Here is a 17,384-nt window from a genome sequence, read left to right as displayed (position 1 = left end):
TACTGGAGTGGGTGCCATTGCCTTCCTACTACATGCTTATTACAAGAATGGACTAAAAATGAATAGTATTAATGAACTGGTTACAAAGCAGCAAACACTGTCTCAGGATATGAAGGGATTTAGGTCATCCTAATGGGCTACAGTCCATGGGGACGCAGAGTCGGACACGGCTGAACAACTAACACACACACACACAATGGAAATCAAGGAGCTAACAACAGCTTAGTAAGAATTGAAAGCCTGTAATTTCCTTTGGCTCTATCACCATAATAATAAATATTTACAGGTTTTCTTATTAATCTCCTGGAAGAAGGATATTAAGAAAGGATGCCTTCTAAAGTGTCAAGGGATACCAATGATTGGCAATCCTGGACATCTTTGGAACAGAGCAAAATGATTAAGACATCATATTTCTGGCCAATCAATATCGGATTAGGGAATTACAAGAGAGAATGAAGTTGTTTACTTTAGCTACAGAGCTCTTGTGGAGGCAGCTTACGTGCCAAGGAAATGGTACTGTGATTGATTGTGTCAAGGCAAATGCTCTCTTTTTTGAGACCCCAGATTAAGACTTGAAGTGGAAGGTCAAAGGAAGCGGTATCATTCTCTTTTCTTTTCATCCTATGAATCTGTGAAGGAGGTGAGTAGGACAGGAGGATCTTTTTCTGGTCTAAGGTCTCTCAGTGTTTCTCAACCTGGTTATTCATTAGAATCATACAAAGAGCTTAAGAAAACACCAATTCTCAGGTCCCTTCTCCAGAGATTCTGATTCAGTTGGTCTGAGGAAGGAACCCAGACATCATTTAATAGGAAAGTTCCTGAAGTGTTCCTTTTGAGAATCATTGAGCTATACCAAATGAAAAGCACTAAAAATTACTTTGTAATAGGACAAGCCACATGGTACTCTTATAAGCTTACTCTTGGATGTGGTCCTTAACAAAGCAATTTACAGCATTTTGTAGTTGGTCTATAAATAAATCAGGTCCTTCTAATTTCTATCCAAGGTTTTTCTTGGGACACCTGCTCCCCTGGAACTTGTTGACCTAAATTTGTATCATGCTTGCATAAGTGCATATACTTATGAAAGCGACATTTTAAATCACATAAGAAAATGCTCTTTTTCTCCAGCTTCTGTTGACAAGCCAGGATATTTTGCTTTCTTCCTTTTGTCTGTTAAGGAATGTGGAAATCAGCTCCAAAAACAGTCCTACTCTACTCTCAAGATAACAGTAAATGAACAATTAAGTAAATTATGCTATAATCACTTGCCAGGCTTTTGAGCTACAAAAAATAATAATTATGTAAATTTTTATGGAAAAATTTAACAGTCTCAAGAAAGACATGTACTCTGTATAGCATCTATGTACTTCACAAAGACTGGAAATCAGTTGTTTATAAAATTGGTCAATAAGATTGTGAGAGAGTTTTCACTTGGTGTTTTTATGATGTTGATTTAGATTAAAAAGTTACAATTTATTAAGAAACCACTAAGTGTCTGAAAATTTCAAAATATGGAGAGTAGATAATAAAAATACTTTTAGTGTCATGTAAAAAATATTAATAATACTTTTTTACATAGAAAAACTGGGACAAAAACATTAAATAACACATCTAAGGTCATACAGTAATAAATGATAGAATTAGATTCACACATATATCTATTTCCTTTTTACTACCCTCTTCATCATTATTTAATAATTTCAAAAGAGGGGCTAAATCAATTTGAGCCTCCTCCATCTCAATCCATTAAAAACTATGACCTACCTCAAAAAAAAAAATGCTGTTTTAAGCTAAATGGGCCACACTGTCAATGCTTATAACTTTAACATCATCAATAACTCAAGGATGCAGAGTTGAGCGCAAGAAGGGAAGTAAAAATCTTATGTCAATTTAGTTACCAACTACCAAAATATTTTTTCTGTCAGGAAGACGAGTAGGATAACATCAGTTTATAAACAACATTTTGAAATAAATTAACTCAAAATGTAAGCGAACATTGCTTAACAAGAGACACGCTGATGTGATTAGTTGATAAAAGATGTCTAAAGTTTCATAGCCTAGAAAGGATCTAAGCCCTTAAAAATAATCCCCAAGGGAACAGTGGTTGAAAAGAATGTAATGATAATAAAGTCGAGCAGCTAGTACCAGTTTTGTGTGCTATTCCCTTAGAGAGGTATGCTTGATCTACAAAAAGGGGTCATTAAACTAGTGCAATGACACCCACTCCAGTACTCTTGCCTGGCAAATCCCATGGACGGAGGAGCCTCGTAGGCTGCAATACATGGGGTCGCTAGGAGTCGGACACGACTGAGCAACTTCACTTTCACTGTTCACTTTCATGCATTGGAGGAGGAAATGGCAACCCACTCCAATGTCCTTACCTGGAGAACCCCAGGGACGGGGGAGCATGGTGGTCTGCCGTCTGTGGGGTCGCACAGAGTCGGACACGACTGAAGTGACTTAGCAGCAAACTAGTGCAACCACTGAGCTCCTCAGGCCCCCCAGGGAGCTTAGCAGGGTGTCTGTCTCCAGGGGCACTTACTGGTGCCCACCGACCCTAACCTCACGCTCTGTTGTTCAGGCTCTGCCTTGCCCACCCAGGAGTCTGCTCTAGAGAAATCATCCCCCAAACTGCATTGTGCAAGAACACCTTGATCCTGGGAAGGGAGAAATGACATGCTAGACTTTTCACCCATTTCTTTTACAATATTGCTTCTGTTTCATCTTTTGGCCTTTTGGCCAGGAGGCATATGGGATCTTAGTTCCCCTATCAGGGTATCCAACCGGCACACTCTGCATCACCAGAGAAGTCCTTCCCATTTCTTTCTAAGGAAGAAATGTGAAATGAGGAAAAAAAAAAAAAGAATGTATGTACATATATACATATGTAATGGAGAAGGAGATGGAAATCCACTCCAGTACTCTTGCCTGGAAAATCCCATGGATAGAGGAGCCTGGTGGGCTACAGTCCATGGGGTCGCAAAGAGTCAGACATGACTGAGCAACTTCACTTTCACTATACATATGTAATTATATAAGTTTACAAAAAAAATTGATTAAAATATGCAACAGGATGGTGATTTCTCACTTTACAAATAAAAGGTGACTTGCAGATTTAAATTACAAACAGAAAGTTTATCAGTGCAGGGATGGGGGACTCATTACCTATTATTAAATTATTTTTTTAGGGTAATTATAACAGTTTTGTTCAAATGATCCTTTTTTAAAGACTGTTATTTTTCTGAGTGGAGCAAATGTCACAAGAGAGGATAACAACAGCCCAATAAAAACATATCTGGTTATTAAAACAAGCTTGATAATCTTAAAGAAAAATAAGAAGGGTTCTAAATAGTCCATGTGCTTGTGCTAGTGCACAGACGTTTAAGAGCATGCTTCATCTTTGATTTTAATGCCACATTTCATACACAGAAAGGGTAACCGATCCTGTCCAGGGGTTTAGCTTTGGCTTGCTAATATTCTCACTGAACAAATTTTCACTAACCTGCTGTATCATCTATTTTCTTTCTCCCTCCCTCTCTTCCTTTCTGACATAGGACTTCTGCTCACTTTTTTAACCAATTCCCTTAGTTTTAAGAAATCAATTTCACTCTTTACCATCACATGAATAGAAATGATAAAATCTCTTACTTTACATTTTATGACCTTTAGTATTTCTGCTTAGAAAGTGTCAAAGTGTCACGTCTGACTCTTGGTGACCCCGTGGACTGTGGTCTGCCAGGCTACTCTGTGTATGGGATTGTCCACGCAAGAAAACTGGAGTGGGTAGCCATTCCCTTCTCCAGGGGATCTTCCTGATCCAGAAATCGAACCTGGGTCTCAAGCATCGCAAGCAGATTCTTTACCATCTGAGCCACTAAGAAAGTTGAATTTCTGCTTATGATACTTTCAGTCCTACATTTAGCATGGGTAGCTAAATAAATATCCCTCTCTCCAATTGAATGATTCTCAAAATTGAGTAATTGAGGGACCCTTTTAAAAAAGAACCAAACAAAATTCTTCTGAAACCATACTGTTGACCGAAATTATTTTATGTATCATAAATTGATGTTTTCAATATAGATATGGTTCTGGCAAATGTGGGCAGTTTTTTTTTTTTTACATTTAAAAAAATTGAGATAGAAGTGACATATCACACTATATTAGTTTTAGGTATACAATGTAAGGCTTTGATATGTTTGCATATTGCGTTAGTTAACATCCTGCTTTTAGTAACCTTCAAATATACAATAGAGTATTGATAACTATAGTCTCTGTGCTACACACTGTACCCCCAAGACTTATTTATCTTATAACTTAGTTTCTTTAATTATAGTTCCACTTATGTATAAATACTTTCATCTTCTCATAGGTAAAATATAAAACAAAAGACGTCTTCTAAATGGAATATTTATTTAGTGCAGCTTTGAATGGGTTTCTTTCATTTATCCATTCAATTTTCATTTTACTAGCAAATAAAGACTTGGAACTATTAAAACGACCAGTGTAAGTTATGTTTCCTCAGGACAGAGTACACATATGATGTCATATCAAAAGGAACTTAAATTTCATCTGCTTGCATCTCTACTTGAATAAGACAGAAACTCTGGCCCGTGAAAATTTGTACCCATTCTGGGAGTCTTGAGAATATCTTTGTGCTGTGCTGTGCTGTGCTAAATTGCTTCAGTCGTGTCCGATTCTGTGCCATCCCATGGACTGTAGCCGGTCAGGTTTCTCTGTCCATAGGATTCTCCAGGCAAGAATAGTGGAGAAGGTTGCAATGCCCTTCTCCACAGGATCTTCCTAACTCAGGGATCGAGCCCTCGTCTCTTACACCTCCTGCATGGGCAGGCTGGCTCTTTACCACTAGCATCACCTGGGTAAGCCCCTAATATCTTTATTATTTCCCAAATTGGCTTGCATGCTCTGCCCTTTGGCCCCCTGGCTGATGGTGACTCCTGTGCATTAGAACTGGTGCTAGTCCCCTGGCATTCTGAAGTCTGTGCGTGGGTCTTCAGATGTGATTCTGTGAGTTCCCACTGTGCTACGCTGCCAGATAAAATACAGGACGCCTAGTTAAATCTGAATTTCAGAAAAGTGAAGAATGCAATATTTTAGAACATACTTATACTAAAAATGTAGATTTTTGTTTACCCCAAATTCAAATTTAACTGGATGTCCTGTATTTTTATTTGCTAAATCTGGTAACCCTACCAGGTGTTCAAGCCGCCTGCCTGCAGGCTCTCCTGAGCTGAAGTCACACATGTACTGTGTACAGGTGGAGAAAGACTCTCCCTACTCTTGTGGCCCCTTGTTTGCTAAGTCCCAATCAGTCTTGCTTGTGGCTCATGCATCTCAGGACTACTCAGAGAGGCAATTCTCGATGACTTTACCAGTAGCTATCTCTCTTTAAGGTTTAGGCACAGCCATAGAAGGGAAAGGGGATGACAGAGGATGAGATGGTTAGATGGCATCACCAGCTCGATGGACATGAGTTTGAGCAAGATTCAATGGACAGGGAGGCCTGGCGTGCTGCAGTCCATGGTGTCGTAAAGAGTCGGACATGAATGAACAACGGAACTGAACTGATAGAAGGGGAGGCTGGCTGAAATGGGCTTTTTTTCCTGTTTCCTTGCAACTTCCCCACATACCACCTGGCTCCACATAGGCAAGTCAATGTATGTAGTGAAAGCTACCAGCCCTACTAGCTCATCAGGCACATACAGTTTAACAAAGACTTCTTAAAATGCTATAATACAAGCTAGAGTGTGATTAAGGAAATTGCCATCAAAGTACCTCTTAAAGTGTATAAAAGTGGTTTCTACCTTTGGAGCCACTTTGGAGAAGTTCCATGGAAAAAGCAACTTTTAAGAGATGTGAATTTGACTGTGTGAAAGAAATTCCAAGCAAAAGGAACATTATGAATGAAGGTAAAAAAAATTCAGGGTGCGTTTGCTTTGGTTTGGTTGCTGCATAAGATGTACTGCCACCTGAAACTGCACGTAAAGTTGGAGGCCTGGCTAAGCAAAGTTCTCAATGGCTACGGTCAGGAGTTTGCCATTTCTCCTCTAGGCAATGAAAAACTCTTGCAGGATTTGGTCAGAGGAAAATATTATCAAGAGATGTATGACCCTATTACACAGGTTAGGTTCCAGGTGAGAGAAATCATGTGATAGAGATTAGATTACTACCTAGATAAAACAGGTACAAGGTAATGAAAACCCAAGGGAGAGACAGTGAGAAAGAAAAGGAAAATAAATTTGAAACGGAGAACTTAGTCTTCAACCTTGGTAATCCATTATAATCAACAGAGGAGATTTTAAAAGTTACAGCGTCCATGCCAGCTCTTTACTAAAAATCTCTGGAGATGAGATCCACACATCAACATTCTTAAATCTCCCCTCATGATGCCTATACTCAGCCAAGACTGAACATCTCTTCTGCAGAAGAGAAGTTATATTTCAGCAGGAATCAGAAGCACCTAGAGGGCTTGTTCCTCAGTTTTAGCAGATCTGGTCCAAGAACGTGCATTTCTAACAAGCTTTCAGGTGATCAGGATGCTATTGATCTAAAGGCCATCTTGGCCTAGAATGAATCAGCTCCTAGTGTTTATATGTCTTGGCTGGGTGGGAGTCAAGGGAAGGGAAGAGTTAATCATAGTGACTGAGCCTGAGTAAACGACAGAATAGAGATGCCATTCAAAGAGTTATAGACATAGAAGAGAACTGATGTTTGGCCTGAATGAGAATATTGAGAACACACCAGGAAAAAGACCGTTCCACGGGAATAATTATAACTATGGAAGTAGCAAGGGGAGTCAGCCAGTAAGAAGCAGAGAGACATCAGAGATGTAAGAGGGAAACTGAATGTCACAGAAACCCAGAGGGGAGAAAGGGGTCAAGGCTAGCTGTGCTGAAAGTGACAAGAATATACCACTTCTGAGATATTTCCAGACCCAATGGACACTGAAGCCAAGGTCTCTCAGTTTCCTTATTTGTTTGTTACTGTCCTTAGCAAAGACGTGCCATATTCGGAACTAAGGCAGCTCAAGTTCTTTGGAGCAAAAATCAGAGGAATCTATGCCCGTCAGTCATACTCTACTTACTAAGGAAATAGCAATGACTATAATAGGATAGAAATAACTTCAGTTTTGAGGACTGAAACAAAAAGATTTTCATCTAATCAAGAGGTCACTATAGAGAATGGACTGGTGCTTGTCAAGGGGGAGGGGAGTGGGAGAAGGTTGGAATGGGAGTTTGGGATTAGCACATGCAAAATGCTATATACAGAATGGATAAACAAGGTCCTATTGTATAGCGGGAAACTATATTCAATATCCTGTGATAAAGCATAATAGAAAAAATATGAAAGAATAAATATATTATTACTGAGTCACTTTGCTATATAGTAGTAAATAACACATTGCAATTCAGCTATACTTCAATAAAAAATAAATTTTAAAAAAGAGTTCACAAGAAAAATTAATTAACCAATTCTGAATAAGGGCAGAATATCAGTGCTTGAAGAGCTAAGCCTGAGAGCGTTTGTTAAGAGTTTGCAAACAATCAGGTACTGTTCTAAGTGCTTTATACTCTTCCTGCTCAGTGTGGTTCAAGGACCAGAGGCCTCAGCTTGCTAGAAATGTAGAATTTCACTCCATCCCAGACTTACTAAATCAGAATCCACATTTTTATCAAGATCTCCAGATGACAATCAGAATTTGAGAAGCCCTTCTTTAAGCATCATACACTTACTTAGCTAACTGAATGATAAGAAGTCAGGGTTATGATGATAGAACTGAGTTACAGGGAAGTTAAAACATCTGCTCAAAGTCATACAGCTAATGGGACAGAGTAAAGATATAAATTGGACTATCAAGCTTCACAGATCTTGATCTAAATTGTGTGACACCAACTCTTAAGAAATTCTCAACACAGCCCTTAGCCCCTTCACCATGACAGCGTTTTACTTCCACCCACAGTGGCTTTCATTCAACGTACCTAAGGTACTAGATGCTTCCACCATCTAACCTCGACATCAGCTCACAGTTCCTTGCTCAAGAAAGTCATTTCTAAGAGCCCACGACTTGGTATCCTCCTCTTACTGTTGGTGTGTGTCCTCAGTCCTGGGTGACCCCATGGACTGTAGCCCGCCAAGCTCCTCTGTCCATGAAATTTTCCCTCTCACAGCACCAGGAAGTTTTCCTCTGTGATAATCTGTAATGATACGTTTATCTGATTTTTGTCTTTGGTATTAGACTCAAGCTCCCGGAGGGTCACGCATCATGTCTCTTTTTGTTCTTCACTCAAGTCTCCAGCACCCAACACAGGGCGTGGCATGCAGCAGACTCAATCTGTTACATTAGCTGAATGGCTTTTTTTTGCTGAAGGATAACTGCTTTACAGAATTGTGGTGTTTTCTGTCAAACTGCAGTAGGAATCAGCCATAGGTATACCTATAGTTGAACAGCTTGGGTGCATCTCACCTACTTTAGTATGATCCACAGTAACAATCAGAACTGAACATTCTCTTCCTCCACGTAATCAAGCAACCCGGTGAGGTGAGAGAACAGACCTGAATGTTCAAAGGGCAGAGAGAACTTTGAGGCTGAGCGCTCAATGTCCAGGCAAGCCTCCATCTACCCTGAACACCTGGAACTGCTTTAAGACCCTCCTGAAGCTATAAGAACCCTTTAAACAGGTTTCTGTTTTCCAGAAGCTGAGTCATCCTCTGTCTTTAGCCTTTGAGACAGCAGAGGGAAGTAAGCGTGGCCCAGATGAAGCCTCTACTTACAGGGAGGGGAACTCTGAAGGGAAATCATCGGCTGTTCCAACGCAAAGCCTGTAACTAAACAGACTCATTCATTTTAAGTGCTGCTCATCAGGTACCTTTCAGAGGCCCTGAATTTCCCTGAATTACAGAGAATGAGCCTTGATTTCAATGAATGGCTCTGCCATAATAGTCCTGTCTGAGAAAGGCATGGATTGCAAAGCCACTTCAAAAATCTACTCCACTCTAATTTTGTGTTTCACTTTCCCCAAATACCCTTGTGCCTATGTATAGTTCCCATACCTTGTGTTCCCATATAATATTAACATGATTAGGCTAACGAGGGCTTAATGTTGCTACTGTTGTGAACTAATCGCAAAGAGGCTTGAGAAAATCCCTGCTGATTTTTTTTCTTAAAGACATGATTAGATTTAATTTCAACGTTTTTGGAAAATATTGACCGACAGTAATAGGCTTTAAGCTCATCCAGGTGACAGGCCCAACAACAGAGGATAAGGGTGAGCCTTTCTGTGTGGACTAGCTGCTTGATAATTCTCTAGGCATTTCTCTAATGTCTCTATCACACATCTACAAGAGATGGGTGCGGGCTCAATTACTCAATTTAATTAGGGTGTTTTTGGTCTAAGTCGACACATGTGACTTCAAACTCAAGCTGTGAATAGGGAACACTGTCAACTTTGCATCTGAGACTTGAGTTTCCCAAACTCTCAGGGGCCTATGAATCACTTGGGGAGCTGGTTAAAACACAGGTTCTAGTCAGTAGGTCTGTGGCAAGACCTGGGATATTTCCATTCCCGGTGAGTTCCCCCAGGGATGCTGATACCACTGGTCCATAAACAACACTTTGAGGAAAAAGATTTTAGAAACGAAATTAATTCTGTAGCTTACAATGCAGCTTGGCACGCTTTTAAGTCAGAAGCATTGCCGTAATGTTTCTGGGTGCCAGGACTGTGATAGCTGTCTCCCTGTCCCCCAGCAGCCTAGCAGAAACAATCCAGAGACAGGAGTCGCTTCCACGACTTCTCCGTGCGGAGGGGGCTTGACCTGTCTGGTGAACAAAGTTAGGGAAGAAACAGGCCTGCTGTTTAATCTAGAGCTGTCTCATGAAAATCCAGAATCTTGGAATTTCCAAATTTCTCCTTTAAAAATGCTGATATTGAGCATGTGAAGAAATGTCTGGGTGTATCTGGAATAGGTACACACATCTGCAGATCGATCAACTCTAAACTGAGATAAAATCAATGTGTTCCAATCATGTCCAATAGACATTTCTCCAGGCAAGAATACTGGAGTGGGTAGCCATTCCCTTCCCCAGGGGATCTTCCCAACTCAGGAATTGAACCGTAGTCTCCTGCATTGCTGGGGAAGGAAATGGCAACCCACTCCAGTGTTCTTGCCTGGAGAATCCCAGGGACGGGGGAGCCTGGTGGGCTGCCATCTATGGGGTCGCACAGAGTCGGACATGACTGAAGCGACTTAGCAGCAGCAGCAGCAGCCCCTGCATTGCAGATGGATTCTTTACCATCTGAGCCACCAGGGAAGCCCTATCGTGCTGTGAGGGCTAATGGGTTAAAATGAAAATATTCTCCTAACACAATATATTTTGAAAAGCACAACACCATAGCTTGTTTCAGTTATAATAGCATTAAAGTAGAAAAGATTAAGGAAAAAGCTATTAAATTTAAGTATTGTTTAAAGCAATACTTCAGAGCAGTGAGAGCAAAGGAATGTTTGTTTTTTTCTTTGTTTAGGGGGTAGACATGGCTCTAGGCCCTCCTACACTTCTGTCTTGCTCTGTGTGTCCTTTGGACTTCTCCCCACTCCAAGCCCTTGGTGGTTCTGAACCACTGAATCAGCTCAGCTGAGGGTAAGAAAATTAGAAGGGAGAAAATCATTTCTCTACTTTCTAAAAAATTCTACCTTAAACTTTGAATTCCAAAACTATGGAAAGAAGCATGAATAAGTACTTATGAAATTTACTTAATTTAGTTTAAAGTAGGTCTTTGTTGAAGCCAAAGAGCAGAATCTGTGTCCCAATACCAGGCAAGATTTTTGCCCACCTGGTTGCTCAGAAAAGTTTAACGCCTGAACTGATCCTGATACAGTGGCTTGGAAATATATGTACAACTAGTTAGTTAGGAAACTATGATTACTGCTTAACAGCATAGTTCAAATCTAACTAATCAAGACATCTACTTCACTCCAGAGAAGAAATATTCTAGAATATATCTCCAGATCCACTGCGATGATATTTATCTATGGCATGGTGGAATGTCACAGAGAAATCCCAGAGCTTGAAGCACAGATTGACGACAAGACTTGTCCAACGTCACATAACTGGTCTTTACAGATTTGGGCTCAGAACTCAGGCCTCCTGAATATTTCTCAATTTAGTCTGCATTGTATTATCCCATGATATCTCATCGATTCTTTTTCCTGATGCCAATTTTAAACAGAAGGAGTCAAGCCTGTCTGGCACATAAGACCCTGGCTCAGAACTCGGTCACCTAACAGACTTCCCCACTCTCAGTGGATCATTAGTTTGTTCTGAGTTGATGTGAAATAATATGAAAGGTGAAGTCACATGTTGATAAGGAATCTGTTAAATTGTTTGTGGCAAATCCATGTACAATATGGATGGTAGACAGGGACTACCTGCTCAGTTGTGTCCGACTATTTGTGATCCCAGGGACTGTAGCCTGCCAGGCTCCTCTGTCCATGGACTTGTCCAGGTGAGAATCCTGAGTGCATTGCCATTTCCTCCTCCAGGGGATCTTCCAGACATGGGGATCAAACCCTGCATCTTTTGCACTGGCAGGCAGATTCTTTACCACTGCAGCACCTGGGTCAACATCAGAGTTTACCCAGACTGGAAGCACTACTCCCTTGTGGGTTAGTAAGGGAAGAGAAGCTTCACTGCACCTTCATCTGGGCTGGTCTCTCCAGTAAGCAAGGGGACTGGTATGAAAGAGCAGTGGTCACAGTGTGGATCTGAGATGGCTTGGGAGTTACAACTCTAGTTCTTCCTTAGTTCAAGGGGTTGCTGTCACAGAGAAAGGTGCAGGATATGCAAGAACCCAATACAGTATTCATGGTTAAAAATATAAACTTTAGTGTCAGACAGACCTGGATTTAAAGCCCAGCTCCAACATGAACTACCATGGGGACCTCTTAAAATTTACTTAATCTCCTGGTCTTTAGGTTTAGGTTCCCAACTCATAAAATGGGAATAAAAATACTATTCCTGATTCATCAACTTGCAAAAATGACATGCTGTGTATGAAATATCACATCAGTTAAGACACAGACTATGCATTCAATAAGGTAGTGATTTTTTTCTATTATGAAGAGAGAGAACTAGGAATGCAAACTTAAATCTAAGAAAAGATCCTGACATAGCTAGTTTTTAAGGTTTTAGAATGAATTAGAGAAAGGAGTCTATGGAATAGCTTTTCTTGGAAATCTTTAAAAGTAATGCTTGGTTTTTACTTTCCATGTTGGCTTTAATTGCCCTTCCATTGAGATTGGATCTAAATAATTAATGGCAACAGCTTCCAAATTAGGAAGATGTACTCAAAATGTGCCCAGAGAAACACTCTTTTAAGAAGCAGGGAAATCTATCTTTGTTTCTCTTCTTAAATGTGGTACCTTGGAAAATATATACTTCACTTAAACATCTGTTCAGAGGTATGTATTAATGGAATTTAATGGGGAGGACAGGCTGCAGGGGATTGCTTCACTTCTTTCTTACCATTTGTCATGGACCACATTTCTATGCTTCTTCATTACTTGGCCTTTTTCAGCGGCAAAATTAAAGAAACAGGGACATATGGAAGTTGATACTTTCTTAGAACTAGCCAGATGGAAAAGTGAGGTCATCATGGCCTACCTAAGAAGTAAGGAACTATTACCTGTAACCACCTGAGCCCCTTGAATTATAATGACAATATGTTTTGGAGTCCAGAGCAGTCCTTGCTTATGGATTTTGAGTGCCTGTCTCATTTCAATCAGGAGACTGGTTCCAACACTAGGTGTTTAATTTCAAAATTCAGCCTGGCTACACTGAATCAATTTCTACAATATGTATGCTTAAATAAGTGGGAAAAAATGGCCCCTGAATTAGTAGGGTCAAAAAATTTATAGAAATCTGGAGAGTGTAGAGAATATTTTTAAAGTAAAAGCACATTATAGAGGTTTGAAGGTTGATAATAGCTTTGTGATGTTACAGTATAAACGAACACATTAGTCGACAGACTACTCAATGATGTAAATACTGCCCGCATAGAACTGTACAGATTGGGTTTGGGGGATATGAAGAGTACAGAAGGAATGTAAGACTTGAGCTTTGTGCCTGCTCAGGGATATAGTAACATTAAGAATATAATGACAGGCACGATTGTAGAGTTTGTTATTATATAGGTGTAGGGATTTCCAATCCTGGCACCTTTCCTACACAGCTTTTGAAAGTGCATATGTTTCTTCTGTAGTATTCTGACTGCTCCTTTTTTCATATCAGCTTTATCTGAGCCTCTCTTTAGAATTCCATAGCAGCAACTTTTTGTGTTCCTGCCTGTCTGGATCACCTTGTCAAGATAATCATGTTTATCAGAAGTTCTAAACCTTTTTGTGCTCAGAACTACTTGGGTGTCTTAATAATATTTGGAAGATGTCCTTCCCATTGTCATAACCTAAGAGGTCAGAAAGCTTTCTGTCAATCAGAGTTGATACATCTTCAGACTATCTCCAGGCTCTGACCTTCTGTGTCAGGAGATGGCCAGTTCCTATCCACACCATCCTGCCCCTGCTCTTTATTTTGTATTTTCCCTCAACTATTGATTCTCTGCCCACCAATGGCATTATCCAGCACTGAAATTTTCCATACTGGCCAGAGTTGGGAAGATTGGTGACCCAAATGTAACAGACGAAAGCAACATTAATTAAAGGGCCAAAAACTGTGAGTATAAAATTTCTCTCAAATATCATATAACAGAATTTCTCAAAGTTTACTATGGGTCAGCATCCTAGGGACATTCTTTGAGCATCACTGTCACATATGAATTAAAACCATTTCCATATCACATATAAACAAAACAAAGGGCCATCTCACTTAGCTCTGTGTGAGGGAGTTCTTCACCTAAAAGTCCCCGCAGACTCTGATAGCATTCTAGGTATCCCTGGAATTCCACCAGTTGGACTTTATGTTACATTAGCATGTGTGATATTCCATCTGGATGCTTCAGAGAACCCACTGCTCTCAGAAAGTGAAAGTGTTAGTTGCTCAGTCGTGTACAACTCTTTGGGACCCCATGGTATGTCCAAGGAATTTTCCATGCAATAATACTGGAGTTAGTTGTCATTCTCTTTTCCAGGGGATCTTCCCAACCTGGGGATTGAACCCGGCTCTCCTGCATTTCAGGCAGATTCTTTACCATCTGAGCTACCAGGGAAGCCCACTCCTCTCAGAAGACTTTTACCCAAAAATAGCTTAAGGACCCCCTGACTGCATACAGAAAGAGTCAAGCCAATGCACTGGAGGACACATTGATATTATTGATAGAATGTAGCAGAAAAAGGGCTTTATAAATCAGAGAGCCAGTGCATAATTTTCCTGTTCTTGTTATGGTTAGCAGAATAATTCCATTAATACTACATGGCTCTTTGTAATTAATTATTCCATTCTTTTATGATTATCCACTGATTTCTATCAAGATGTAGATGAACCAACCAATCAGCCAGAAAGTTTAGATGGAGAACCTCTGAATCCAAAGATTAGAGTCCCTGCTTACAGATAATCAAGGGAAGGTCCTTGACATTGACGATTAAGACCCCTGAGGGTAAGAACTTTGTTTTTCTTGCTCCAGCCTTGTCCCATGTGCCTAGGAGAGCATCCAGTAAATCATAGGAGTACAGTCAGTCATTATTAAAGAGGTGAATTAGAGGCCTTAGGAGTTTGTACCATACATATCATAATGATATTGCTGGATAAATAAAATGCCCATGGTGGCTGATTGGACAGAGCCTTTACACCTGGAGAGTACTGCTGACTAAACTAGATAAGGGGCTCAGTTAAGACTGCATATTAATAAACTGCAAAGTTACTGCAATAGGAAAAACAAATTGAAATTTAAGTATGTCACAATTTCAAACCTTTCTTTACACCGAATGTTTGACATAGGAAAGAACTCAGTTAAAGACTGTAGGTGAAGAAGATCACCTCTTCACCGCATCCTTCTTTTGAGCAAGCAGTAGTGTTGATGGCAAAGGGTCTGGGAAATGAAAAGCATGCAAGCCGACCACATCGATTTATCATGCTCCTTTCAATAAGTGTGAGGCAGGCAAGCCCTTACCTAATGAATCATCTGTCTAGTCTCACTAAACTCCAAGGGGCTGCTCTTGCGAATAGGGGGCTGAAACCTTGTCAGCCTCTGGATCCATAAACAAGGGCAATATGTTAAAAGGAGGCAGGTTACGGGATTTTCTGAGGAATCCCTAGTTTCCAAGTGCATTAACTTCTCCTCCAATTCAGGAAAAAGAGCCCTTTATCTCAAAAATCCTGAGAAATTAATTTTTCTAAGTTGTGTACAGATGCTGATTGTATCAAATAAATTAATAGAGATATGAGCAATTTCCTATATCTGGCAACCCATTCATTGAAACTGGGATCACTTCTATTCCATGATTTCCCTAGAAGCACACACACATCCTCATACCCATTAGAAGAAAGAAAATTCCTTCTTCTTGGGAAACACCTGCCTTGGGAATTCTTGACTGTGCAGCCTCTGAGCTGCTCAGGGCTGAGCAGACAAATGGTGCAGTGACTCTTTTGGAAGTCACATTTGTCCCTGAAACTTCAGTCACCTGGAGACTGCATGCCTCATTGCCTGCAGCAGCTTAATCCCGACAGTGTGGAATGAGTTTAAAAATCTCATTTGAGCAACAAAATCTGAATTGAGAGTTTAAACAGTACTGTCTATTTAATGCCAGAATTATCATTCATGGCAACTTTTGCTGACTGTGGAATTTTTTCTTTTGCTATTGGGCTATTATAATAATCTTGCTTTGGTTTGGATTTAGTGTCTGTGTGTGTGGCGGGGAGGAAATAACAGGACTCAGTTAACTACTACATCAGTTAACTGCACATCTCCATTTTCACACAGAAAATTCCTGCTTCTTTCCCTGTGCAAACACACATACACATAATTCCTGGAATCCATTCATACCCACTGCTTTCAGACACACACTCGCAGGGGAGCGAAGCACAAACTCCCTACATGTCAAAATCAAGCAAGGCTGAAGATGTAAAGGGGTGGATATGGCACCAGGTGGGATGTGTAATCAGTAATAAGAAATACATCGAGCCCCAGAATGAAAAGAAATCCCCCAAATTGTTCAGGATTCCCCCTCCCCCTTCCAGTCACTGATTTATTAACCCTGAACAAAGATGTAATTGCAGGGTCTCAGAAACAACTTTTTTTTTTTTTTTGGTCCATTTTTTTTTTTTCCTCATTTTTGGCATTTGTTTGGCTTTGAATTGCTTAATATCTAGTCATGCCATTTATTGCCTGTTTTCTTCACTCGGTTGCCCATCGTTTCCCACCACCCCCCAAAAATGAAAGAAGCATCAGCTTCTGAGTCTTAAGGATGAGACCTCTGCATTCTCTTTGCTTGTTTAGGGCAAAAAATGAAGTGCTGCCTCTTTAACTGGCAGAAGCATGCAGGAGGAGCATACCTTTAATTTAGTGTTGGGATACCTCACTTGCACCCTGGCTGTTGTCTTATTGGAGACGGCAGCCTGCCTGAGATCCTCTAGCACTGAAATAATATCATCCAGCACGCATTTCTTATCCTGATTTCTCAACACACACAGATGGGAAAAAGTATAATTATAGCCCTTGTAGTTCACCTTCATTTCCAGCACGGCTCGATGGGTCTGCAGAATCCCCTCAGCCTGGAGCAAAATATTGTCCCCGGGTGGGGAGAGGAGGATCACCCTGCCATACCTCCCGGGGGTGTGTAAGTCCGAATAGAGCTGGCTTTTGGACTGGTCCAGGGGGAAAAGGCTGCTGGCCAGGCTGCGCTCGATCTTGGCCAGGCTGTGGCTGGGAGCGACCAGGCGCTCCAGGTCGCCCTCGGGCTGGAAGCGGTTGAGCGCGCTGAGGCCGAAGGTGATGGTCAGGACTGCGGGCACGGTGAGGAAAAAGACGGGGTGCCGGCTCACGCACAAGCCCAGCCTGTGGCAGAACGACTGGAGCCCTCTGCGAAGCACCTGCCGCAGCATCCTCCACCGAATCCAGCTCGCAGGCGCTCCCGGCCGTCTTAAAAAGCACATGTGACATGTGTAAGCGCCGGGCTTCCCCCCTTCTCTCCACGCCCCCCCCCCCTCCTGCCCAGTCTCACCCGCTCCTGGTCGGCCCCCCGCCCCACAGCCGCCGCCGCCTCCCCGCCCCCTCGGCGCTCCCCGCGCCCCCCTTCTCCTCCGCCGGGTCTTTCCCGGGCCCCACCTCCATGCGCTCCTACTACTCTTTCAAACACTGCAGCAAGTTGCAGCAAGGCGGGCCGACAGAGACCGCGCGCGCGGGGGCGGCCGGCGGGCGCTG

General features: G+C 41.4%; 1 protein-coding gene across 1 annotated transcript in view; it reads right to left on the bottom strand.

Annotated features, from left to right (window-relative positions):
* LOC102188988 (patched domain-containing protein 4) overlaps window positions 1-17,116 on the bottom strand; it is a 56,737-nt gene extending 39,621 nt beyond the window's left edge. Inside the window, exon 1 of the mRNA XM_018038656.1 lies at window positions 16,691-17,116. Within this exon, the coding sequence (XP_017894145.1) occupies window positions 16,691-17,116 (426 nt within the window). The remainder of the gene's footprint in view (window positions 1-16,690) is intronic.

The sequence above is a fragment of the Capra hircus genome, chromosome 23, assembly GCF_001704415.2.
Source record: "Capra hircus breed San Clemente chromosome 23, ASM170441v1, whole genome shotgun sequence".
NCBI lineage: Eukaryota > Metazoa > Chordata > Mammalia > Artiodactyla > Bovidae > Capra > Capra hircus.
This window is presented reverse-complemented; position numbering and strand designations above follow the sequence as displayed.